The sequence below is a fragment of the Amia ocellicauda genome, chromosome 23 (assembly GCF_036373705.1).
Source record: "Amia ocellicauda isolate fAmiCal2 chromosome 23, fAmiCal2.hap1, whole genome shotgun sequence".
Lineage (NCBI taxonomy): Eukaryota > Metazoa > Chordata > Actinopteri > Amiiformes > Amiidae > Amia > Amia ocellicauda.
In genome coordinates this window covers 5,520,512-5,547,783 of record NC_089872.1, presented here as the reverse complement: position 1 = coordinate 5,547,783, position 27,272 = coordinate 5,520,512, and the positions used below count along the sequence as shown (strand labels likewise).

The 27,272-nt window shown below is 39.5% G+C and overlaps 2 protein-coding genes across 2 annotated transcripts in view; both read right to left on the bottom strand.

Annotated features, from left to right (window-relative positions):
* Positions 1 to 1,546: 1,546 nt before the first annotated feature.
* Positions 1,547 to 14,368, bottom strand: slc22a7a (solute carrier family 22 member 7a). Its single transcript, XM_066697042.1, has 10 exons — positions 13,997 to 14,368; positions 10,109 to 10,212; positions 6,489 to 6,643; positions 5,824 to 5,992; positions 5,568 to 5,691; positions 5,195 to 5,304; positions 4,103 to 4,317; positions 3,367 to 3,475; positions 2,872 to 3,078; positions 1,547 to 2,475 (listed from the first exon to the last, which is right to left on the bottom strand). The coding sequence occupies exons 1-10, from the start codon at positions 14,366 to 14,368 to the stop codon at positions 2,385 to 2,387; spliced, it is 1,656 nt and encodes a 551-aa protein (XP_066553139.1). The 3' UTR covers positions 1,547 to 2,384.
* Positions 14,369 to 25,785: 11,417 nt separating this feature from the next.
* Positions 25,786 to 27,272, bottom strand: part of LOC136719373 (tau-tubulin kinase 1) — a 57,714-nt gene continuing 56,227 nt past the window's right edge. Inside the window, exon 14 of the mRNA XM_066697297.1 lies at positions 25,786 to 26,819. Coding sequence (XP_066553394.1) covers positions 26,339 to 26,819 — 481 coding nt within the window. The 3' untranslated portion in view covers positions 25,786 to 26,338. The remainder of the gene's footprint in view (positions 26,820 to 27,272) is intronic.

Sequence of the window (27,272 nt, the reverse complement as noted above, 5' to 3'; positions counted from 1 at the left end):
AATAGTACTAGCATCACTTTATAAAGGTCACATTATATAAACCCTTAAAAAAAAAAAAAAATTAGTTGCTTAAAAAACCCACCTCTTTATGAGCTAAATTGTGTTATATGACAATTTACAGATCATTTGATCATTATTCCCTGATAAATGCATTTATTGTGATTTTCTCATAGAATACAAAGCAAATCTCCAGTGATGTTATGGTTGAAAAATGTGGTGTATAATTATATCCATGTACTCATCTTATGTCAAGGGGTCTGGCTAAAACTACAGGATGAAACCTCTGTTGTAAACTGATGACTGTCCTTATTAGTATAAAAATGTTTAGATATAGATAGACAGATATGCAGCATTCTATGCTACTATTATTATTACTAGGAGTAATATGCAGAGGGCCTTACATTTCAAGGGATTGCTTTGGCCTGTATGACCTTCACCTTCTTGAGTATTGCTTATGTAAATCTCCACGTAATGAAAAAGTTCACATAAATTTTTGTACAAGCCTCACTTAATAATGCATCCTGGGATGTACCGTAATCCCTGTCCTCTAAAGATTTCTTACACTTGCATTGTGACACTCTCTGTGAAGTCTAGACCCTACGATCAGTCTCAGATTGCACAACTGGGAATGAGTCCTTAAAATCAGAAACCCGAGTTATAACTAACGAACCGAACATCACACAAAAATGATCTGAAAATGCAGTGGAGTCAGTCTATTCAGAGTAATGTATTGGAAAGTGGCAAAGTGGCAAATCTTGATGACATACAGACACTACCAAATCTTATCCTTACAGCTTACTGACAAGGCAATTCCACACACATCTGTCACACTTACCATTTACTTGACCAGGTAAAGTTTGTCAAGTCACTAACTATTACAGAGCAATAGGGTGGTATGCTGGAGTGCTTTTGGAGTCTCAAAAGTCATCTTGTCCTTATGAAAGGTTATACATTCTATCAAATATTGGTCAATGGGTAACAGAGTCCCATCTAATTGGACACAATGAAATTGGAAAGCTTCTCTCCTTGGTAACAGATGAGGTTTGCCAACTCAGACTAAGAGTAGAAACAAACGCTGGTCTCGCAGGCCCATTCTGACTGTAGGAAAGCTCCTTGAAAACCACCCATTGTTCCTTCAATTTCAAAAGTCACCTACTGTCTAGATCAAATGAGAAGGAAAACGGATTACAGCTTCACTACATTAAATGCTGATTAAGAGGCATTGCTAAGAGCCTGTAATAAAATGTGAGACCCAACATTGAGCCCTCAGGTGATTCTAATGAACTCTTATTTGACAAAGTCACCTCTTCTTTTTCAATGAGCTCCTTGTTTTCGAGTGTGCAGACAACAAAAACACCTAGCCTTCCCTGTGGGTATTATTCGAAATGTAGCTGCTAATTGACAGATGGGCTTTTTAGGGTCACAATTACAAGTACATCCAGTAGTGATTAATGTCTTCACAAGCAGCCCATTGCAATGTGATATCTAACTGGCACATGCAATTACACTTACTGAATTGAACAAATAGCCACATGAGTACCAGATTTGTCTTTAACTTAACTTTGCTGTTTCTATTTTGCAGTTTAAACTCCTTAGTTGAGTATCTGCCAGTGTCTTTGACTAAAGGAAATGGGACTACTCTTCCAGCCATACCCCGCTTGACGACAGGTTTCAGCTTAGGTCTGTTATTCTGCAAAAGATTTAAAACATCCTGAGAAAAGTGTGGCAGCAGCCTACAATTTCTCTGCAGTTATTTCGTGTTTGTTTATTTTCCTCCACTGTCTGATCATTCATTCCATTGGCTAAATCGATCAATTAATGTTAACTGTCAATGATGTACCACTTGAAACACAGAGCAAAGTAAACCAATACCAAACCAAAAAGAAAGAATCAACAACAACAAAAATAATTTAGGACCCATCATGACAATGTAAACAGTGCATTCAAATGGATGCACTTATTTTCACTGAGTCTTCCACCACAGTTTTCTTTCTAATTTATTTGTTCAACAAACATCCGAACCATTAGAAGTCAGACAGAAATTAAATGGTTAAGACCTGATCAAACATGGGTTAGGACCCTGTATTACTGTTTTACTGTGGTGCAGTATGTGTAACATCTCAACAGCACCTAAAATCATCCCTGAAAAAAGCATGAGAAAAAAAAAGTTTGTCACTTTTGTTCATTCAGCAGCAGGTCTGTGTATAACCAGATATATCCCTAACCAAAAGTACTTTGTAGATCAGCTTATGCCATTCCTAAGTAAGAAATAAACTGATAAGACATACATTATTCAATTTCTGTGTTTTGTTCATTTCAAAGTCAGATAGTGGTCCAGTGGTCTATGGTCTCAACCCTACTTGCACAGTGGCCACAATCCCTTATCAATGACCAGCTCCATTTGTAGCAACTGGTATTAGACTGATTCCATTCAGATCTTCAGCAGGTGGTTCTCTTTCCAGATCACGCTTATGCCTGAAAGTGAAATAAAATACACCGGTTTAACAATATGACATTTGTTATAAAAAAAACAGAAAAACAATAGGCTTACATACACATATACATTATAATTTATGTTACAGATTAAATGATCACTATGCTTATTAACCCTATGGTCTAATACTGAAAAAGCAGTATAATGAAACAATGACAGCATAGATTTTTTTTAATGACTTTAAATAAAACTAAAAACCAAAAATTCAAGATATTCGTTGAAAGTAATGCCTTTTAGTAGTCCAAAAGAGAAAGTGAGATCTGCTGTTTAGTTAGCAGAGGATCAGTCTTAACATTTTACACAAGAGCTGAGCTTTAAGGAGACAACTTTTCAATAAGAATTTACAATATTGATGCTGATAATTGTGCTGATCATACCTGCCCTCCTCCACATCAACCACCGTTTCCGGAAGACGGACATCCTGTGTTTCCGACAGCAGGAACACGATACAGCCGCAGAAAACGGCGGTTCCAGCAAAGATCAGGGGAGGTGTCAGAAGCCACAAGTCCTCCAGGAGCATTATCATGGGTGCCAACGAGCCCCCCAGGCGTCCCACGAAAGAAGTATAACCCAGACCACACTGCCTATTGACAATCGGGAACAGGAAAGTGTGGGCCAGGACCTGTTTGTGAAGTGATTTTGAGAAGTCCGATTTTTGTAACTGTACTGCGCGATTGTGTAAGAGTGGAGACTGGAGACATTTTCTGAAAAGTCAATGGAGTTTGCAAGTGACTCCAATGAGGTTTCAGAACTGACTTTGCAAGCAGCATCTTATTTTTGCCCATTTTGAAATTCATGTCCCAACGGAAAAGGACAGAAGGCCACATTTAAATGAACCTCAGCAGATATGTCTTGTTAATACTGACACTCACCTGAGGACAGTGGGATAAAGCTCTGCGGTGTAGAGGAAGGCCGTGGTGAAGGCTGCCTCTGAGAATCCTTTCCCGAGGACGGCAACCAGAGTGCGGACCAGTCGTTGAGCTGAGGAGGACAGAGAGCGAATCAACCTAACTAAAGGGGTCATTAACCCATTCTAAGACCCTAACTAAGACCTCCATTATTGTCACAGCTCCTGCAGTCTGGGGAATTGGGCATAAACTGTGGCCAAGCACAGCACAAGTAGTGGCTTTTATAGACAAACCAGTTAAATTAAAAATGTTATTCTTCTATTATAATAATAAAATAATCTATAATAAAAATCATCTCTCAATTTGTGTTACTGGTGTGTATTCCGTTCCTAACAACAAAAGCTACATTGGACTGAAATACACAGAGTTAATAAGAGATCAGGGGACATAAAAGGTTCTGATACCAAACTTCCCTCATTACAAACTCAAGTTAATCAGTAGCACAACACAACACAGGTCAAGGGTTCACTTACTGTTTTTCAAAACACTGATGTGGAGTTAAAAAAACATAGCAACCACAAGATGCATTGGTATTTGTAAAATACCCTATTCAATGTACTTCTTGGCAGATGACCATTGCTAGAAATGAAACTCATACTTGGTGATTTTCAAAGACTGATGGACAATTTTATTTTAAATCTGTTATGTTGCGTTCAATTTAGAAACAGATCAAATTAAATAAATACTGTTGGTTACTTACTTGTGGGGATGGCTGTGTTAACTCCTATTAGGATTCCTGTGATGATAAGAGACCAAGCTTGGCTGTTTCTTCGCCCAATTCTATCAAGGACGAAGTAGGTCCCCACTTTGGCCGGCACCTCAATGGCAGCATATATAAAGTGCGTGAGGTACATGTCCATTCCAAAGCCTGTGATTTTTAAGCTGATGCCATAATATGTGAAAGCAACTCCAAACCTACAAAATCACAATGAAATTAAATGGGTCTGTGAATGGAGAAGCACTGTAGCTGGGGTGGAGTGGTTGGGGGGGTGGTCTCTGATACATCTTCTCATTGAAAAACAAATAAGCAGGCAAACAAACCAAACACAACAACAAAAAACATCAGATTTAAAAGATATCGCTGCTATAGAGGCAGTACAGAGGCGAGCAACCAGACTTATTCCAGGTCTGAAGGGAATGTCCTACTGAGAGACTGAGGGAACTGAACCTTTTCACCCTGGAACAGAGGAGACTACGTGGGGACTTGATTCAAGTCTTCAAAATCATGAAAGGCATCGACCACATCAAACCAGAGGAGCTTTTCCAGATCTGCAGGGACACACAGACCTAGGGACACACAGACCCAGGAACACATTCAAGGCATTCAAGACAAAAAACAGGAGACACTTCTTCACACAGAGAGTTATTACAATCTGAAACAAACTCCCCAGCGATGTGGTTGAAGCAACAATTTGGGAACATTCAGAAATAGATTGGATGTGATCCTTGGATTAATGGACACCAAATGAGCACGATGGGTCGAATGGCCTCCTCTCATTTGTAAACTTTCTTATGTTCTTATGTTTCTAGACATGCCAGGCCACATTGTGTTTGGAGCATATGTAAGGTATAGCTCAATTATTAAATTAATGTTTTATTTGCCAAATCATTTCCGAATGATCTTTCAATTTAGACTGAAAAATTTAAATATTTACTGTGCACAGTAATGATTTAGGTGGACATAAGGTGGCTGAAGTTAAAGTCTTTGTTAAGCAGATTTTTAACAGATGTCATGCAGCTGTCATACATTCAATGAGAATATGAATAAATGAGGCATGCGTTGCACTCTTACCAGACAATTCCCAAACTAACTGTGATTCTTTTCATTTTTGGGGTCCTCACCAGATCCAAGTAGGAATATTTTTGGTTAGCATTCTCTGATATGCTTATCTTGGTCAGGGCCTAGACAGGTACAAAGAGTTGGAAATAAATGTACTGTTGCAGACTTTGGAATGAGTCTGCTTTTATATTTGGACAAAAAAAACGAATGGGTCAATAGAATGAAATTATTAATTAAACAATGGTTAAAATCAGCATTGTTATTTATAGATTTTGGATATCGAGTTTGCGGTCTTATTTTATCATGAATGTTTTCCCTTTGCTGATATTGAGGCTAAGAAAAAGAAGTTGAATTCTGGACCCTCGCCATTGACCACATCACCTACCTCAGTGCTAATCTTAGAGGAAGAAGCTTGCCTCCTGTTCATTTTTGCACACTGGGCTAGGTATTGTTTAGCGCTCTCCACTTTTCCATTAGCCAAGAGCCATCTCGCAGACTCGGGGAGCCACCTGCAATGTTTATAGAGTTACATCATGACTTATAAGATTCGGGATGTGCATGTGTTGCTTTTTTATCTGATCAAAGAAAATAAACATCAGATTTGCTGGATACATTTCCGTGGTTTGCTGTGGTACCCTTACCACCACGTGATGATGGCAATGAGGCAAGGTGAGGTGACCGCGAGCATCAGCTGTCTCCAGTCTTGGATCAAATAGGCGAGCAGGGCCAGCAGCATGCTCCCAAAACTCCAGAAGAGACCGATGATAGTGCTGGTGAAGTTTCGGTGCTTGATGTCAATCCATTCCACACCTGGGAAATTACAAAGCAATCGTCAAGGCAATTCACCCTCCATTGCACCTTCTAACTTCCCCATTGATCCATCGTCATTGGTATTTGTTAATTGCAAGGATAAGTGATGGATATTACAGGAACTGGATGGCTTGTTTAGTTAAAAATGCCTTCGTTCCAATTGAGCCGTTGGTCTTCTTGTAAAGTCAAGACGTAATTCAATGTCCTTACTCTGTATACTGTTGGCAAGGAGTATTCATTGAATTTATTCTGTACTGGTCAGCTCATTTGCACTAAGATGTTGTATAGTGTATATTGTATTTTGGACTGATTGTATTTCACTGCACTTTGTAATGAGGTGTGAGTGAGTTTGTTGGATGTCCTGTATGAGAGTTATATGGAAATAAAGATGGCTTACTTTGCATTTCTTGCACAGATATTGTATTCAGTCAATTTCAGTCTCTTTGATAATATAAACCAAAAAATAAACCAAACAAAAATAGCAAATTTCACCTACTCAAGGCAATGGTGCAGAGGGACATTCCGGTAAGGGCCATGCCACTCAGCGTCCTGGTCACAGCGAACATCACATAGGACACAGAGAAAGCCGACACTGTTCCGAATACTGTACTGGCCACAAAGGAGACCAGCAGCATGGGTTTGCGGCCAAACCTGTACATCAAAGCCAGTGGGAAAGCATTATGGTGTACACAAATCAAGAAGAGCCTACTGGCAGGAGATTATAGCCACTGAGACAGGATGTAATGGCTCAAAGTACCTCATGCTCTTATGAATCTGTGTAACAGTGTTGAAGTAAACCGGTTTTAGTCTTCACACTCACATATGCCCAGACCACATCATAACTTTGACCTACCTGTGAATCACACATTACATTTTTATTTTTAAGTAGTAGAAAGTGCTGCCTTCATTTAAAACGAGATAAGGTACAAGCTTGTAATTTGGAAATGGTGGGTAGGGGAAAGTTTTGCTTTTGTCCAGGCCTCGGTTCAGACTGTTTTGCTCTACTCACATTAACCTGTGACATAAGACTACCTCAAACAGCAGGTATGATGGTGAGACATAATAAGTGAACTAAATTCTGAAAGGGGCGGGGTTAGATCTGTTTCTCCTGCTAGTTGCCTTTAATAGAAGAAATTATGAAGAATGACAGGTCACTGGTTTACTTGTGTTTGGATTGTGTAACCTGGCAGGTTTATTAGCTTTAATTTATTTTATTTTTTGGTGCTGTCGCGAGGAAGGAAAAGGTTGGTGTTGTTGTTAAAGACTAACTATGTATCCTTGTGTTGAAATGTTTAATTTAGTTTAACAGTTGAAAGGTTCAAAAGGTTCAGTACTTCATATGATGTCTTAGTAACTGATCTAATGGAAACTTTTGATGGGGTGCTTTATATCCATGATTTTAGAGATACTTGTTTACTGCAAATGGGCAGTAAATTACTGTTATATAAAGATGACATATAGGGTATTATTTGTATTAATTCATAAACCTATGCATATATGTATCTATATCAGGGGTGGGGAACCTTTTTCAATCAAGGGCCATTTGAGTGTTCACAAATGTATTCACGGTCCCCAACCTTAATTAATACACCTACATCAAAACATTAATACAGATGAAACTTACATTCGAATGCAAGAACAAATCACTTTTTTCTAAACGCACACACTGCAGTCAAAACATAAATAACGATATATCCTACAATAACAAAAAGTTCAAAAACGGTGTAAACGTAAATATTGGAATAATGCTCAAAAGCAATATTTTATAGTTCAAAAATAACTATTGCATTTATCAAAACATAATTGTACACTAAAGTAAACATTTTCAACACTGTAAATTTTGTTTTCAACATACAAAGCTACAGTGAATAAAAGCAGTGTATTTCAATGAACTATTTACTATATATTTATCCTGCATACCTGACAGCTCGGGACAGTCCACACAGGACACGTTTCTGCATTTTCCCTGCATGAGCTCGTACCTCACACTGCATTTTGACAGTGGACACTTTTACTCCACGAATATATAGCATTGCAATAAATGCTCCTCCACTGATAATGTCCATGAATCATTATTTTGCACGCGATGTGCCTGCGTTATTGCACTCTGTACTATGTGCAGTAGCAATCGCGTATTGATCAGTGGAGTGCCATTTGGACCTGGCATTTCAATCGCAATGTTTTTACAAAACTGGCACAAACCGACGAATGATTTGTCATTCCCAGTATCACTGATGCCCCTGAATCAGTCATGTTCATACACGGCATGTCCAAAACGAGCTCTCTTCAGTCTCCATTTCCAATCCATGTTTATTTGCGGGTAATCACTGTATCCACTCGATCTAACTACAGTTGTAAGAAAATACCTGTAATGCTGTACAATGCGAGTGTTTTTCAAGCACATGAAAGACTGTAGACAGGTAGAGATCGCCACTTGAGCGCCAGACTGACTCTATTGTAAAGGGCAGGCAGGATTATGCGTTATATTTGAGTTATTATGTATTTTAATGACCATTCAAAATTTCCCGATTTTGGCTATTCTAGGTAAATATGTTTATTTTCGTGTTTATGCAGTTAAAACGCAGTAGAGATGTTTATTACATAATCTCGGCGCTTCTAGTATTAAGTGTATGTCACAGAAATTATTTTTTCCAAATGGACTCTAGGGCCGGAGCAAACAGCCTCAGGGGCGTATTCAGCCCGGAGGCCAGACTTCCCCCCACCCTGATCTATATACACACATACACAGTTTTCAACATATATGTAAATATTTGGCGGGGTTGGACATAAAAAGGTATAAAACAAAAAGAGCAAGCAGGGTTGTTCCTGGTCTTAAAGGATGGTCCTGAACACACATATTAAAAGGAAGTAAATGTATTTAGTGTAGAACAGAGCTAGTTACCAGGGAACACAATATAGACATTCAGTATCTGCAAAACTTCATCACGGGCCAATGTTGACACACAGACAAGAGGAGATAAGTGCAAATGAACAAGAATATATGTTAAGACTAAGACCAAGAGGCACTCTTTGTACACAGTGTTGTTGGAGTAGCTGACACCTTACTGTCATTGAAGCATAAGTTGGATGTATCAAGCATGGAACCACAACTTTAATGTTCTATGTAGAATGTTAGAAAGGACCAAATTAAGTAAATAACTAAAACACAAAATAACCCATATAATATCATAGTAATATGTTTTCTTCAGTGATTTGTAATTAATACACAAATGGGTGTCAGATGACCAGACAATGAAATACATGTACATACAGGTGACAAATTAATGGAAAAACCTGAATAAATGAGTGGAGGAACATAACAAATGCAGATGCCTCCAAACAGGTGTACGCTAGACTTCAGGTTTTAGGGGGGCTAAAGCCCCGAATGTTTTATGAATATCCCCCGATCTCAATTTTTCTCTTTGTTTTCTCCGGTAAGACAGGAGGGGGGGGGGGGTGTTGATTGTGTTTTCGTATTATTGCAAGACATGCATGTTTGGAAAAATTGGGCAGCAATGCTGTTATGGTACATTTTCGGAGTACAAATATATTTTTGGAAATGGATCAAAAGACCCGGGGCTAGTACAAAAAGACCCGGGGCTTAAGCCCCGGAAGCCCAGGTCTAACAACGCCACTGGTGTACTGCATTATACAATTAAGTAATTAACATCCTATCACGCTCTGTGGCATGTATAACAATGCTGAGCAGGCCCAGTTGACCTCGATATTGGATCGATAATTATTTGAAAATTATGTGAATCATATGCTATGGCCTTCGCCATATGAACACCTATGGGAGATTTTGGACCGACGTGTTAGACAGTGCTCTCCACCACCATCATCAAAACACCAAATGAGGGAATATCTTTTGGAAGAATGGTGTTCATCCCTCCAGAAGAGTTCTAGAGACTCGTAGAGTCTATGTCAAGGCACATTGAAGGACACTGAGACACTTAATGTTGTTTTTTCCTTTAATTTGTCACCCCTCTGTATATAATGTAATGACTATGTTTAATACATTTACTATCTTATAGCATGATGATGAACAAGGACACAGCAGGGCATACAGAGTTACACAGAAAATTTGTATTGTAAAGAGAATCATGTAAAACATACTTGTCAGATAAGTAGCCAAAGATCACTGCTCCCAGTGTGACTCCGATGAAGAAGTAAGTTGCCAGAGCTTGGTTGAGTTTTTTGTTCTCGCACACCAAATCCCACTGGGAATGCACAAAGGACATTTGCTAACATTACTAATTTTAAATAGATTGACAAAAAATCAACAAATCAAGAGATATGGGTTTAAAATGACTGTATATACTGCAGCTATATTTTCTTCTGGGCTGTCCATAAGCATCACACACAACCGTGTCAGATATAACAAGATAACAAGCAGGCAGGTTTCCTACATCCTGCTTCTGAGAAGATTCAATAAAACAGACACCAGAGAGAAGAGAAAAAAAGAAGACGGAAGGCTTTTTGTTGTTCTGTGAAAAAAACGTTCCTCTGAGAATTACTGCAAACAAGCAGGACAGCATCGGTTGTCTTATTAAAATAAAAGGCAGCTGGTGCTTTGCATAATTAAATGTGTGTGGCAAGGTAATATTGATGGGGGAGCTTAATTGGAGTTATTTGATGAAGAAAAGGAATTGTTACTCTGTAATGTTGTGGAGGTGTAAAAGAAAAGACCCCATTGGGGAATATGCAAAATGTGTTATGTAGTTTTACAATGAAATACACAGGCTGATTACAGTACAGGCCTGTGCCAGCAGGAATGGAAAATGAGCCCTTTACAGATCCCTATAGAGATTGGCACGGTCATAAACTTGTGGAGTTGTAATAGAGTCCTTCATCTCTATGATTTACTGCTCTCTCTGAGAAAATAGAAGCCTTTTCTGAGGAAACAAACCTCAAGCCTCTTAAAATTGGCCATCATGATGTCTAGAGTGCACAGACAGCTGATGGATACACTGCCAAACGAGCAAACACACGGGAACACAACAAAGCAACTGCACTCACAAACACGTCTGAGAGCGCGCGTTTCTAGCTACACAAATGTCAAGCTACACTGACTGGCTTGTCTCATCAATCAATCTCTATTTAACAGCGCCCTTCCCAAAAGGACTTGCCAGTAATTGCTTTACAGGGGTAATGTCTACACAAAGCTCAAAGAAGGTGCGAACCATTAGTCAATGCACACTGCATGACATGTTTAAAGAGATAATGTATCCTATGTGAATACTTGCTCATAAGGAATGTTGGGAAAATGAGTGACACCAAACATATGACAAAAAACAACAGTTCAGTCATCACTGGTTGGTGCTCATGAAAGTAGAATTGTTGGTTTTCAGAAATCATGTGCGACCCACACCTGGCTGTATGGTTTTCCCTAACTGACCACAGCAAGTGTTGTTTTCTTCTGGGCAATATGTTCTCTAGTCGTGGTGCCCATGTGAGACGTCCTGTTAATGTTCCACTTCACGACTGAAAACAAATTACATTCTGGTTAAGTAAGCGAGTTGCGTGTTCTGTTTAGGGAAGTTGTATGCTTTGGGCTTGCACGTGTTTATTCCACATGATCTCTGAATGACTGAATTCAACACAACTCTTGGAAAACAAGATTTTGCATCTCTATGGGACCTCCTGGTTTACATAAAAATTACATGAGGTCTAACATTTTTAAAATTAGAACACCTGTTTACTCATCAGAATGAAAAGTTTCAAGGTCTTTATAATACAGTGATTTAAAATGAACATATCCAACTCACTGAAATTCAACTCTACAGTCCAGGTTTTGTGGCCTAAAGGCTGCTTGTATTTCTCTCACAGATGCAGACCCATATACCAGGTTTTCAATTGTGCTTCACTGGCAAGCAACCACTGGAAATCTCTCACCATGATCACACCCTGTACATTACACAAAAGAAAAGGCTGTATGACTTCTCAACACAAATATGTCACTTAAGGAATCCAGATGATGTCACTCAGATCGTCAAAGACCATTAACTGAGACTGGGTTGGGTCAAAAGTATAAAGCAACCCTTAGTGATTACGTTATCAAACACAGAAAACATGGGAGCTGAGTTGAGGAATCCCAGTAGCTCTTGAAAGGACATTTTCTATGGACAGGACAGTTCTATGGCAATGGCTGAGACGCATACATGAATATGAAGTGTATGAGCCATAAAGGACTGTGACATTCCTTGTCACACAAGAGGTCAGTCACAGCAGTCACAAACAGTTCTGCTAGTTGTCAGTAAGGGAAGTAGATGTTTTTTTAACTGAGGATTGTCTGGCTGACTTCCACTCACCCACCCTGGCAGAGTTTGGCCCGATGTGCACTGCATCCTGGGAACTCCTGGCTACAGCTATCAATAGCATTGCAGGGATTGGAAAGCAGCCCGATTTAGGCTATAGCGAGCATCCTGCACTCTGGGCTGAGATTTAATAGACGCCTGATGTCAGTGTCTTGCAGCTGTTAATTAATACATGTTTTCCTTCAATTCATAGAAAATAAACTTCATGGTTACCAGTTAGCACATGACAGGCCATGCCACCAGTGTACCAGGGAGTCACTGAGATTAAAACCAATCCTTGTTTTGATATAATAAACAAAGGGGTCTGTGAGATAATCAGAGCCGGTGCCCACAGCATGGCATTGATTCCTAGTGTGAATAAGTGGCAGTCGGCCATTACAATGTATCTCTTGCAGAAAGCAGCTCAGGAGGGGTGACATGACTTTTAGTATTGATGACGAGCTGCAGGAAAATAATCTGTCAGATTTCATTTGTTTTCTACATAACTAATCAAAAGTGAACTGGCGGTGACAGATGTGAACCTCAGACAGATTTGAACTCCTAAGTGTCAACTTTTTATAGTCATATTGAGAGCAGGGTGACTCCAGGACTAATAAAATCCCCCTGTTTTCAGATTTTATTTTCTGATACCCTACTTTATATAACAGTTTTCCAATTATCTTAACTTGACGTTTCATATTGAAATAAAGAACAATTCTGAAAAAAGTAGCCCTACTAAAAACTAAAAACTACTAAAAACATTTTTATATACTTTTTGAAACACTGACATATCGAATTTTATTTAGTGAGTAGCAGCAAAGATGCAGGTTTGAGAACTGAGTTCAGACAGGGCCAATACTTTTGTCTATAACTCCATTGTCCATGTCATTATCAACAGCACAGAGAAGGTCGACAGGTATATCACTGTCTTTCTTAATTCAGTAAAAATGATCAATTTCTGTCTATTTCTGGATACTGTACTAAATTGAATAATTTCTTGTTTACTGCCATGTGTCTTTATGAATGTCCTCTAACAGGCTGTTGTGACATCTACGGCTGTTACACATCTTCCCAAGGCTCAATAATTAATTATTGACCTCTCTACACACTGATTCCTTTATGCTTGCAAAAACAAACAAACAACGTTAAACACGTGACTGAAACTACAGTCAGAAGCTTTTTGAAACCGCATAAGAATACCATGAGTGACACATCTGCGGGGAAAAGTAGCAGTGCATTTCTGTTTTCAATCATAGCATAAAACTAACAGATGTTCAATGTTTTGAGCATTCCCACAATCCCAGCATGCTGACTACGGAGCCGGTCTCAGCCTCTGCAGTCACACTCAACTCGTACCAAACTCTCGTTCTATGTAAAGAGGCAAAATGTATTTAATTGGGAGAGCTCTCTCAGGAAAACGAGGCTTACACTGTAAATAGGACAGATTTATTCTATTATCATCATTATTAGAAATAATAATTTGATTGATACCTTAATCCAATGACATTTTCAAGATTTAAAATAACCATATATATGTATTTGTCTTTTACATTTACCACATTTCCCTAGTGCAGTTAAAGGAGTATCACTGGAGTACAGTAAATGAAGCACGCATACAGAATTATAGTGCCTTTAACCAGCAAGTCAGCAACAGAAGAGGCAAAAAAAAATTGCCCAAACTACACTCTGAACAGATTGTTTTCCTTACCTGCGTGGCAGTGGTCGAGAGGAACTGCGAGTGATTGTAAACCCAGCCGTGGGGGCAAGGGATGGTGGTGTTGGTGATGTTTCCGGAGAAGGGAGGAAGTTGTAGGGGGGTGAAGACCGTGCAGGAGCTGAGAGAGCCATCGTGCTCCCTGGGGATTTGGAGAAGCAGCACTTGTGCTTCTGGGAGTTCCGGAGCGAGGCTGCCATTGTGCAGGCGAGAGAGAGCGCAGTGGTGGGGGGGCACAGCTGAGATGAAGTTGTGCAGGAGGAAGTGGAAGGGCATTATGACTCTGGGAATGCAGAGGATCAGGATCACCATGCACTGGAACCTGGAGAATGCACCAACCTCCTGCAGCAGCTCGTCAAACCTCATGTTGGTTGGCTTGGAGTTAGTTGGAAATGGTAGGAGACCTGGAGATCTGAGAAAGACCCAGTATGTGGGTGTGGGAGGCTGGGACTCAGTCACATGTAGATGAACCACATGTTTAAATTGATTTTCTACCCTCTCAGGGTAGGCAAAGGGTTCAGTTGTGTTATTGGCATCATTCATCTCAGGGCTAATTCTGTAACCACCTCTTTTTGGAAGGGCATGTCTGTGTCTCTGTTCAAAACATAGCTGAAACTAAATCTCTCTGTACTGAGCCGTTTAATGGCAAGAATCTACTGTGTATCTCAGTAATGGAGGGAAAAACAGCCAATCTTCCTTGGAGGGGGTCTTCCATTGAAATGGACTGATTCTTGGGTAGCTGGGGGCCGAATATCCCAGAATTCATGCTGATGTGAACCAAGTGATGGCAACAGACAGAGGGTGTAGCTCATACACTGAGATAGACAGTGGGACTATAGGGTACACACACCGACACGAACACAGAGTGACTGAAAGAAGGGTTAAAACACACACAGAAACACTGAGAGAAGGGATACAAAAACATCAACAGGGGTTACAGTGACCTAATCTCTCTCTGAATGTAGTCCAAATTGACTGCAACGGGGGGCAGGTCTTCTGGCATAGAGAGACGGCAGTTCGAGCCCAAAGAAACCTAGGCCGCCTCAAGCCTGGATTGGAGCAGGGTTTATGAACTTCATACGTGCGCTCCGAGCTGAGGCCAACCCAAAGCCCCATGACACAGTTTTAACACTGTTACATGTGTAGCACATGCCAGGGCTGCTCGGCAGGGCATGTGCTTTTCATGCTTCCACTCTAGTGACAGTAATCTCATGCCTAAGTATCTGCAGTAGGGAGATTTCTATCTTTCGTCATACTGCAGTCAGTTGATGTACAGGGTGCTTTTTCCATGTGAAGATAAGCTTCTCATTCTCAATTCAGATGTCAGTTCCACTTTAATTGATTTTACAGAGCAGCTCTATGAAAAGGTCAACAGATAAAAGCTGGAACACAGCAACATCTCAATTTCTGTTTTTTGGAATTGGCACATTTTTTTTTCTTCCCATTGCCTCCCAATTTGGACTAAGCAATAGTTAATACAGCATCCAAACCATTTTGCTAAAACAGGTCTGTGCCCACAGGTAATTAACTTCCCAAAGACATATCAAAAACACATTGTAATTCATTTTCACATTCCATAAAATGCATTGCATTGTGGAACTTCACGTGTCCTGCCTAATTACAATATATTATTATTATGATTATTATTATTATGTATTCAGGGCGAGTTACAGTTTACACAAGAAACATCTTATGGCATTACAAAAGTGCAGCAAAATATAATGAGCTTACTTCCAAGTATAATGAGTGAATATGTGCATACATAATACAGGCATAGGAGAAGTTGCAGTAAAGCAATAGAAATGTGAACATAATAATATAGCAAAAAACATCAGTTTCATTTCTTTAGAGTGGATGAAAATAAGTATTCGGCTTACATAGGCCCTGAGGCATAAAACCAAACCACAGAGATGCAGTATGTACGCCCAGGCAGAGTTTAAATGTCAATTTAGTGTCAATATGTCACAGAGACAGGTGATTGGGGTGGAAGAATTATATACAAAAAGGTCTTAATTCAAATGTAACATCTCTCCTTCCACCTCTTTTGCATTGCTAGTTTTGTAATCTCTCAAATATAACTAGATTTAATTGGCGTCCTTGCAAATATAAGATGCAAACATTCCATACCAAACCATGGACAAATATAATTTAATATGGCACTTACTGCACATGGCATAATATTGTTGTGTTGACACCAAATTAGCAATAAGGAGAGCACAGACTTAGCCATATGGACAAACTACAAATATAACACACTGTTTACCTTTAGTAGCCTGGAGCTCCCCTAGCATTATATACATGTTCACATGAGTGCAAGTCTCCCATTCAGACGAGAAGAAAGGGTATTGTTCCTCTGGTTGGGGACAAAGAGGTTCTTGCTTAATATGGATCACTCCTCTCCAATTTTTCGGATGACGTCTGGAAGACCTCAACCCCATTTCCTGGGATGTTATTTTATTTTAAACCCTTTAAAAATAGGCTGCAGTCTTTATCTGAGATTTGAAACTCAGTAAGTTCGTACTTTGTCCAAGAAAATAAATGAGAGGCCTATGTAAGCCGAATACTTACTTTCATCCACTCTAAAGAAATGAAATTGAGAGGCCTTCTATGGCTGTAAATGTAAACTGCTCTACTAGTCTATCATTTGTATTGAAAAAGTGCTTTAAATTTGGAAAAAGCTCAACTCCCAGTAGAGAAAAATGTTTTACACCAACCTTCAAGGGTTGGATACACAACCACATTGGGGCAGTTAAAAATGAACTCCATTTTCAAACATAAAACACATTTAATTGCATGTGAAGACACTCATGGATTTATCCTTTCTAATTTCACACGTTTCAAGCATTGAGCTGGAATCATCAGCTCAGTTCATATTCTGTATTCTGTATTCAGGCCTTTTTTTGGATAACATCTTGACAAAAAGTGACGACAATTCTAATGTAATCATAAACAAAGCAGCATGTGAATTCCTATTTCCACAAAATTGTTGTTGACTATTAATGCGCATCATCTTAATGGGAAATTAGTTAAAAATAGCACGAGTTAACAGAGAAATATACTGTGTGATTTTGTATTTATCAAACCATTGCAGTTACTCTTAAAATGAAAATAATCAGAGCAGTGCCAGTATATACAGGGAATACAGTCCTCAATGCCAAACATGTTCCATATGTCCTTCTTGTGAAATGATGTGAAAAATGAATTATACAATTGTGCAGCATAGCGTGCATAGTTTCTGTGTGGATTGACCTGTTGTGTGTGGATTAATGTTGAAAACTTTGTTCTGATATGTACCTGACTTCTTCTAAAATGTTGGTTTCGGTGACTGCAGGGGTTAGAAAAATATAAGCAACTATATAAAGTGAAAACATACTATACTATAATGGTTTGTATAATTTTAAATGATTTTAATAAAGCATCAATGTCCATTACTGGAATATCTCTTAAATTAGAATCCAGGTCATTAAAACAGTAGTTCTTTGTTGATCTATAAAGGCTCCCGTGTAAACACATCTTTAAAGGGCACTGAAAACCGCAGCTGTAGAAAGTGATTTCTCTTGCGTTTTAAACATGGGTCAGAGTGTCCTTGAGTAAGTAATGCTCGTGACAAGGTTGGGCATCTTTTTGGCATTCAGGAGAGGAACACCTCAGACCTAAATGGTGCATTTTGAACCAGTCAAAATGTTCTTCAGAAGGTGATTCCAAATCTCAATGGATTCATACCATGATGGTCTTTTGGGGTTGGGAAGGGTTTGGGCATGAATCCAAATTTGTAACTGCTTCCTTCTTGAAAGAAAATGCAAAAGCTTTGATCAAATGGGAGCAGTGGGCAGAATTTTTAATCAAACTGAATTGAAGACACTGACATTCAGAGGAGTGTGTTTTTAAGTGACGATTTAGGCACTGCAGTGGCATATAGGCAGGGATCCCTAAATAGAAGTTGTGATGCTTTGTAAGATCATGGTTGGCTACAATCATGTTTTTTTTACCTCAATTAAAGGAACACGGTGTCCATGCAACCTCAAGGTCCATGCAACTCATCATTCTGTGCCATCCTTTTTGCTGGAGAGGACAACAGACAGTCTACGAGGAGGGAAGGCAGGTCAATGTTGTTCAAAGTTGGCAGAAGGGCAGAACAGATATTTTTATGGAGGGCCCCTTCCCATCGAAAGAGGACAAAATCTACACCATGGACTGCAATACAATAGTTGTGGGCACCTGGGGAATAGATGGTAACAGGGCATTTTGACTGTTTTATAAGACTACTAAGACGATTGGCATCAGATCACTGACACAATGACAAAACAGTCCATATACTTACTTGCTGTGCAGACTTCACAACGACATGCCAGTTGTCAGAAGTTATTCACACACATTGCAGATGAAGCCTAAACTGAGAGGGCATCAACATATTTGATACAAATAATCATCTGTTGAAACAATTCACTTTGTAAAGAAAAACAACAGGCCAACGACAGTAAAAAGATATGCAGGCTTTTTAATAGCATGGGTCTGTAATTACCTTTTAATAACAAATGATGGCTGCTTTCTGATACAAACAAGAGTCCACATTGTGAGATTGTATAGACAGAGTTGGTTATGAAAAAGGAACAAATGGCTAATGAGATCTCACAATATCTTCCAATAATAATATGATACATGCCATTTTTTTTATGGCCAATAATTATTTGCCATGCAGTTAGTTTATTTTTTATTTTATTTTGTACATTCTATTTGCAATGTGTAAACATTATGTAGCTGCTTCCTTAAAAAAAAAAAAGAGAAATAAAAACCATTATGGAGGCATCGCTAAAAAATGGAGGCATAGCCTTTTGACCCAAAAACCTTGCTTGTATTTTATAGATGTCACACTTTTCTTTGTTTTGATGTGAGAGAGAGTGTTGTGGGTTTATAATCTAAGCGAATACACCACCCTACTGTTTTATATTGGTTATCACTGATGTGGAGCAGATTTAATAAAGACCTTCACCCATTCACCAGCTGTATGTCACAAAACTCCTTACTAGATGTCAGCTTTTTATTTTCATGAAAACTTTTTGTTGTAAAGCAAATCCAATAATAATTAAAAAAAAACACAAACAAGACCGCACACTATCAAGATCTTTCCAATTCCTTATCTCCACACATCAAAGAATAACCTTCTGACACATCATTCTTTCAAAAAATTGCAAAATAAACATCTCAAAGCAACTCTGAAAGCTTGCAGTCTACCTCATTGTGTTTTGTATCATATACTTTGAAAGGGCATCTACTTCACCCCTTGGAGTCACTTCCTACAGTGAAGATTTGGACCCTATACAGCCAATCCATTATAAAGTCCTGGGGCTGCAATTTCAAATTGGCAAGGGTGGGTTGTAATTTTTTCTTGAACTCTGGTTCGGGCTTGAAGAGGAAAACCTCTGTGCCTCCATAGAGTTCAAAATATTCAGTTTCTGATGTAGGACTATATCTGTGTGACTGGGATGGGGATTTAGAAAGTGTAAGTTAAGTACATGTATCCAAAAGGCATTCTCTCTCTCAAGGTAAAAGGGCTGCTGCATGTACCTTGTGAAGTGATGCAAATTGTTTCTAATAAGAAGCAAAAGGAAGGAGAACCCTCCCCTGAAGTATTTTCTGTTGTTTGCGGTGTCCTATATACAGTGAGGGAAAAAAGTACTTGATCCCCTGCTGATTTTGTACATTTGCCCACTGACAAAGAAATGATCAGTCTATACTTTTAATGGTAGGTGTATTTTAACAGTGAGAGACAGAATAACAACAAAAAAATCCTGAAAAACGCATTTCAAAAAAGTTATAAATTGATTTGCATGTTAATGAGTGAAATAAGTATTTGATCCCCTATCAATCAGCAAGATTTCTGGCTCCCAGGTGTCTTTTATACAGGTAAAGAGCTGAGATTAGGAGCACTCCCTTTAACAGAAGCAATCAATCAATCAGATTCCAAACTCTCCACCATGGCCAAGACCAAAGAGCTGTCCAAGGATGTCAGGGACAAGATTGTAGACCTACACAAGGCTGGAATGGGCTACAAGACCATCGCCAAGCAGCTTGGTGAGAAGGTGACAACAGTTGGTGCGATTATTCCCTCGGTCTGGGGCTCCATGCAAGATCTCACCTCGTGGAGTTTTAATGATCATGAGAACGGTGAGGAATCAGCCCAGAACTACACGGGAGGATCTTGTTAATGATCTCAAGGCAGTTGTGACCATAGTCACCAAGAAAACAATTGGTAACACACTACGCCGTGAAGGACTGAAATCCTGCAGCGCCCGCAAGGTCCCCCTGCTCAAGAAAGCACATGTACAGGCCCATCTGAAGTTTGCCAACATCTGAATGGTTCAGAGTAGAACTGGGTGAAAGTGTTGTGGTCAGATGAGACCAAAATCGAGCTCTTTGGCATCAACTCAACTCGCCGTGTTTGGAGGAGGAGGAATGACCCCAAGAACACCATCCCCACCGTCAAACATGGAGGTGGAAACATTATGCTTTGGGGGTGTTTTTCTGCTAAGGGGACAGGACAACTGCACCGCATCAAGGGATGATGGACAGGGCCATGAACCGTCAAATCTTGGGTGAGAACCTCCTTCCCTCAGCCAGGGCATTGTGGATGGGTATTCCAGCATGACAATGACCCAAAACCCACAGCCAAGGCAACAAAGGAGTGGCTCAAGAAGAAGCACATTAAGGTCCTGGAGTGGCCTAGCCAGTCTCCAGACCTTAATCCCATAGAAAATCTGTGGAGGGAGCTGAAGGTTCGAGTTGCCAAACGTCAGCCTCGAAACCTTAATGACTTGGAGAGGATCTGCAAAGAGGAGTGGGACAAAATCCCTCCTGAGATGTGTGCAAACCTGGTGGCCAACTACAAGAAACGTCTGACCTCTGTGATTGCCAACAAGGGTTTTGCCACCAAGTACTAAGTCGAAGGGGTCAAATACTTATTTCCCTCATTAACATGCAAATCAATTTATAACTTTTTTGAAATGCTTTTTTCTGGATTTTTTTGTTGTTATTCTGTCTCTCACTGTTAAAATACACCTACCATTAAAATTATAGACTGATCATTTCTTTGTCAGTGGGCAAACGTACAAAATCAACAGGGGATCAAATACTTTTTTCCCTCACTGTATATATATATATATATATTTATATATATATATATATTTTTTTTTCTGGTTCTGTTTCAGTTAATGCTATAAGCTGTGGCGTGACCGTGTTCTGAAACGCGTGTATTCGCCGTGCACACACGCATCGTTTTTTATCCTCCTAGTTTTCCGCTAGTTTCTGGCGCACGCCTCTGTATTGAGCACGGGCCTGTGGTATCAGATTTCAATATGGTTCAAACTGAGTCGGTGTCCCTGACAAAAGAACTCTCTGAAACTCAAAAAAAGGTGGTGCATCGTTAGATCTCGCAGTGTTGAAACACCGCCGATCCGAGCAGAGAGAGCTAAAGCCAGATAAGGATTTTTCTTTTTCTTTCGAAGACACTTCATTCACTTACAATTCCACCACAAAAAATCCTAGCAACAACAACATGATGCATTAACACAGACCAACAGTCCATTCACTGACAGGTCACACTGTACACTTGCATAACTTTAGACCTTTAACGACTAGCAGTCATCCATGTGCTAAAGAGGTCAACATGCCAAGGACATTAGTTGAAAGGTTAATTGGGGTGAATATAGGATTAATACTTTATGTTTTCTCAACTTTCTTTTAGCAGCGATCAGGAATATTGGTGTAACTTGTGAAATTGTAGAATATATTAAGTTCTTTATAACAGAATCTTTCTGATTTACTTTATGGAGGTTTGTTTGGATTTAGTTAATAACAGTAGTAGTTGTAGCACAGCGAGGGGTAGAAAACTGAGGTCATTTTTGTTGAACTCTATTGTCGACTGTAAGGCAAAATTACTAATTATAGTTTGATTCATTAAAGTGCCCATACTTTTGGACATTTTTGTAAGGCAATGGTTTTTAATGGTTAAACAACCCAATGATCAGTTTTCTGGGCAGATATGAAGCTAATGTTTTCTGATGGGAATTCTCCTGACACCAAGAGAAACTTTATATCACAACCTGCAAATCAAACTGCAACATTTTCAACAATCTCTATATAGATAATGAAACACAATGCAGTTTACTTATGAGTTTAAAACCAATTGAAGGTGACTGTCTATGCAATCAGGAATAATATATTTCCCCCCTACACATATTGACGTCATGGACTTATTTGGAACTGATTGCATCTAAGACGACCATACAAGCATTTGGGGTCGGATTATTGTAAGGGCGAATGGTTCTGCTGGTTACCTGTCCCTCAATGGTTCTGCTGGTTACCTGTCCCTCGGTTTACTGAAACTTAAATTTTAAAACAATACACACACTCGCTTCTGAAGTCGGCCACGAATAGACACCATCATAAGGGTGTAAGAATCTGTGTGGTCTTTTAATTTTTGGTACCAGCATTTCTGAATTACCTTCCAAGGGACTCGAATTGGATTCTAGCCCAACTGATACATAATAATTATATTTAGCCTTTTATGGGGGATATGGTGGCTGTGGTGCTGAACTCTACTGCCACACAGATGCGGATTTCTGAAATGAGACTGAAATCATACTTTTCTCTTGGACCTGTGTAAGAAATTGTTGTATGACAGTTCTCAGTTCAACAGAATGTGTCATGCTCACAATATGACAAAATTAAATAAATAAATAAATGATTTACCAAGAAGGAATAATAATATTACTAATACTAATATTAGAATAAAACTGATCAAAAAATGTGTAACCAATTTGGCAAAATGAAAAGTGATTTTCCAAAAATATCCTTAATGTTCTTTTGGTTTCCTTGATATGATTGTCAGAAGCATAGATCTATACAAACAAATACATGTTTCCTGTAACATCTTTGACATCCGCACACTGTCAGTCACCACAGATCTGTGTTTGTTCAGCAGTGTTCAGAACAGCAGCTAAATAAAGACACATTCTAGCAATGCCATTTAATGAGCTGATGTTCAGACTAGGCATGGAAACCCAGAACCACACATAAATATAATGGCCTCCACCCATCCCTGTACAACTAGTATCACAAGCTAACTTGTTTCAAAGGAGAATGGAATGCAAATAATTGAAAAATTCGAGGATGTAGAATCTAATCTTTGCAATGCTCCTTCTGACCAATATCTTTTAAACACAGATTTTTCTACTGGGAAAACCATAGTTTTTTAATTTACTATATTGGAATACTAGTGTCAATTTGGTCTCGGCTCTACTTTGTTGTTTTTGTTATTTTAAGAACCTAAAAACAAACAAAAATGAACAAAAGAAAAAACAGTAACACACTAGTTAACTGGTGAAAGTCAAATTGCCATGTTAGACGCAAAATTTGAAAGATTGTTTTGAGTCCCTGATTCACACTTGAATGTAATGGGCTTTTAGTCTAACGGGAGTGTAAGATAGATGTCAAGATCAGGGTATCTGCAGTACAGGCCATGCCGTTCAGTCAAATTCAGTGACTTGGGGGACCTGTCAGTGGAATAAACTCTTAAACCACCACCCCACCATCCCATTCCCCCCTCCCACAGTCCTGCTGTTCAGTATCACAAATAGCAACACCACGCTGGAAGTGCCTGTACATTACTGTACTTTCACTGCGGGGCACTTCTCAGTAGTGTTATGCTTCATCTACCATCTGCCTAAAATAACAAAGAGAGAACGTAACTTGGGTTGACATTTGTTTCACCGTCCCATCAGTGTTTCATGGGAAATACAGTTTTCAGTGGCATTTTGTTCTGCACATGTTTTAGTAATGATGGTGTGTGTGATAGTTACCCAAATGCAAAAAAAAAAAAACACATTTTGTACGTTTTGTTTTGATTTCGCTTTCATCCGACAAAAATAAAGATGTTTTCGTTTTTTCCCCACCCAGAAATAATTATGGTATATACAGACTTTGCTTAAAGTATTATTAAACACCAAAAATTTGTTTAAGTACTAAAAGGCATGCCCATTGTTCTCATGGAAGGCTTCACAATTAAATTCCAGGCTTATTCAGTGCTGCATTTTCCCATGCCCTTACATTTATATATACATAAATGTATATATTTATGTATATCCCCCAGACCAAATAAACATTTCAGATTTGCCATCTCTATTCAGATTTTAATTGAAAATAACACTTAAAGCCATGCATAATTAAACAATTAATTAAACAAATAAATAAATAAATAGATTATTCTATATTATACATTTTTTTAAATACAATTTATATGCAAATAAACACTAAAATACACTCCTTTGGGATCCTACACTGGGTGGACGCTGTTTGCGTGCATTGTCTTGTAGTGCGTCTGCACTGTCATCATGAGAAAGTAATTTGGATCTGAGTCACAGTAAGTATGAATCTTGGATGGAACTTCATCAATCCCATTGTAAAACAATCTGTGGCAATGCCTTTGTGACCATGTTTAATTTGATTCGAGATTAGGTAGCATAATTTAGTGATAGAACAATTCTCTAGTTTGAATCCGTCCAAAATGTATTTAACTGTAAGTGAGTGTGAAAGACATTCAGTCATATTTCAAATAATTGGTCTAGTTTTCTACATCAACCAATCAATCAATCAACTTGGGCTGTCCTCCAATGAATGCACAGACTTGCACAAAACTTGCCCTAGAAGTTTATAAACACTACAGTATCTGCTCATGTGCAAAACAACACTATGGTATCTTTCCACGTGAATTATAGGTTGATTGATTTTTTAAGTGAAATCATTCTCATTTCTCATCTCATAGAATTGAAACCAGTGCATTGTCATTTTTTATTGATTTGAATTAGCTAAATATAGCCTAGGGTTTAAGCCGGTTTACTCTGCAACAGCGGAAAACTAAGGGATTTTACTGGGTAGCCAATGGGTATATGGTTGTATATTGTCCTCTAGTTAATAAAGACATTTCTTTGGCTGCTTTTCATGGTGGAGGGTGCCTCATGTGATTTGCAAAACAGCAAAAGACCGTATCTTATGGGAAACGGCAGACACATTCATATTTTCCCTGGAACCGAGTCAATAACTGTATCCGGGTTTAATGTGATTATAGTGCTTATCCACAATGGCAGAGCTGTCTGCCTCAAGTTCAAGATGGCAGCTTCTGTTGTGCATAACCTTGAAATGCTGACCCTCTTAAAAAGCACAAGGCAGACAGCTCGGTATATTGTACATGAACAACAAAAGCATGACTGCACGTTTGTCCTCGGATTGATTAAGTTCACATGTAAAAAAATAAAGAATATAAAATAAAGAAAATAAAGAGATTGGGCTGATAGTTCAACATGATAATATACAGGACTGGCAGCAGGGCCGAGCTGCACTCTTTCCTATACTGTATGAGATGACAACTTATTTTTTTCTGTTGCTGTTACTGGAAGCTCTTAATACTAATAAGGTCTCTAGTGTGTCATACAGTAATACACCTGTCTGATCGCTCCTTATGAATTTTGAATGAACGACCGCTCTCTCCTTGTTTAACAAGGACTAATGAGATTACAGCTCCAAAGTGGTAATTGTTTTGTACTTCTCTTTTTGTTTTTTTTGCTCTTCATACCCCCTTCATTTTTGGAACAATATTCCTGTTATTGCAGAAAAACAAGAAATGCGTACATTTATATTTGTTTGTGTGTGTGTGTGTGTGTGTGTGTGTGTGTGTGTGTGTGTGTATATATATATATATATATATATATATACACACACACACACACACACACACACACACACACAGAAATCCAGCAATTTGCTGGGCCAGTGTTGAGGTCTCTCTTTTTGTCTGGGCCGCTGGCACTAACTGGACATTGGCAGCAGTGTCGGCTCACAGTTGGCAGCTGAGGTTTGAATGTGTTTGCATGAGAATTCTGCAGCTTCACTCTTTGAAAGCTAGCGAGGGTGAGATACACGTGGGTTCAGTGCCTCTAGTTAATGTCGATGACAGTGAACAATGGTCAACAGACACCGGAGCAGCAGAGACAGCGGGTCAGGTATGGACTCCCAGACGCTGGTTGGCAAAGCTGTGGGAAAACACTGGCCCAACACAGAGTCTTCAAGCCTTCAGTATCTGTGTTTGTCAGTTGTTCCACATCCTGCTAAGAGGTCTATAATACATCACGTTTAGAAATCCGAAATGTTTATTTTGGCCTGGGCGTGTTGGTGAGGAGAAATGAGGGGATAGAGATTTTAATTTTTTCGAGGCGGTGTGGAATTCTGAAGTAGAGTAAGAAGCATGAAATTACCATGGTGGCTGACGGCGGCACAGTAAGGTTATTATCTGCCGGTGGCCTTGCTCTCGGAGGCCTCTCGTCTTCCTCGGGCTGAATGCACCTGCAGAGGAGGCCTGCTCTTGCCCCGGGGCTTGCTGGCATTCGGCGGTGGGGCTGTGGCCTCCTCTGTTGCCCCTCCTCCGGCCCCTAACACTGCAGGGGCTGGGGCTTTTGGCTTAAGCGGCAGGGCCGTGTTTGCGCGGAACGAGATGAGCTGCCGGCGGACCTCCATGACAGCAGGCTGCCGGCGTTGGCGCGAGGGGGAGGGGCTGTCTGTTCGGGAGGTGGAGAAGCTGCGTGGGGAGGCGCTCAGGCTGCGTGGCAGGGGGGTGGCAGATGGGCGGGAGCTCCCCCGCACAGGCATCCGGGGGCTGCCACGGTACGCAGCCGGGCTGGGGGAGGGCTGTGGCTGCGACTGCATCTGTTTGGACCTGGAGTCGGAGTGGACATTCATGCCTGCATTCCCTGGTCTTTGCATCTGAAGCCTAGAACGAGACAAGTACAAGTATTGTATTATTAGATATATTAATGTTTTCTTTCATACAATTAACCAAAAAAGCCCTCTGTCACTACAATCTACAGAGTAGTTATATATTGACTTAGCCTACCCAAACAACTGTATCCTAAAAACTGTGCTGTACAGAGCGATGGAATTTGGTATGCTCAAAAATGACAGCTTTTTGTTTGACGGAGGATTCTGCCTAATGCTAAACCCATCGTCAATTATGGTTTTTCATTTGTTATAGGAAGTACAGTCGAGATTTGGATTTGGTCCAGGCCTAAGAGATTAAGATAACTTAATGCAAATGAAAAATATGTGGTGTCTCTGATACATTTATTGTACAAGTATTGTAACATGAATGAGATTTGCTGTGATTAGTGTTAGCAGGATTTGCATGCACAGTGTAAACGGCTTCAGCAATTGGATAAATATAGTG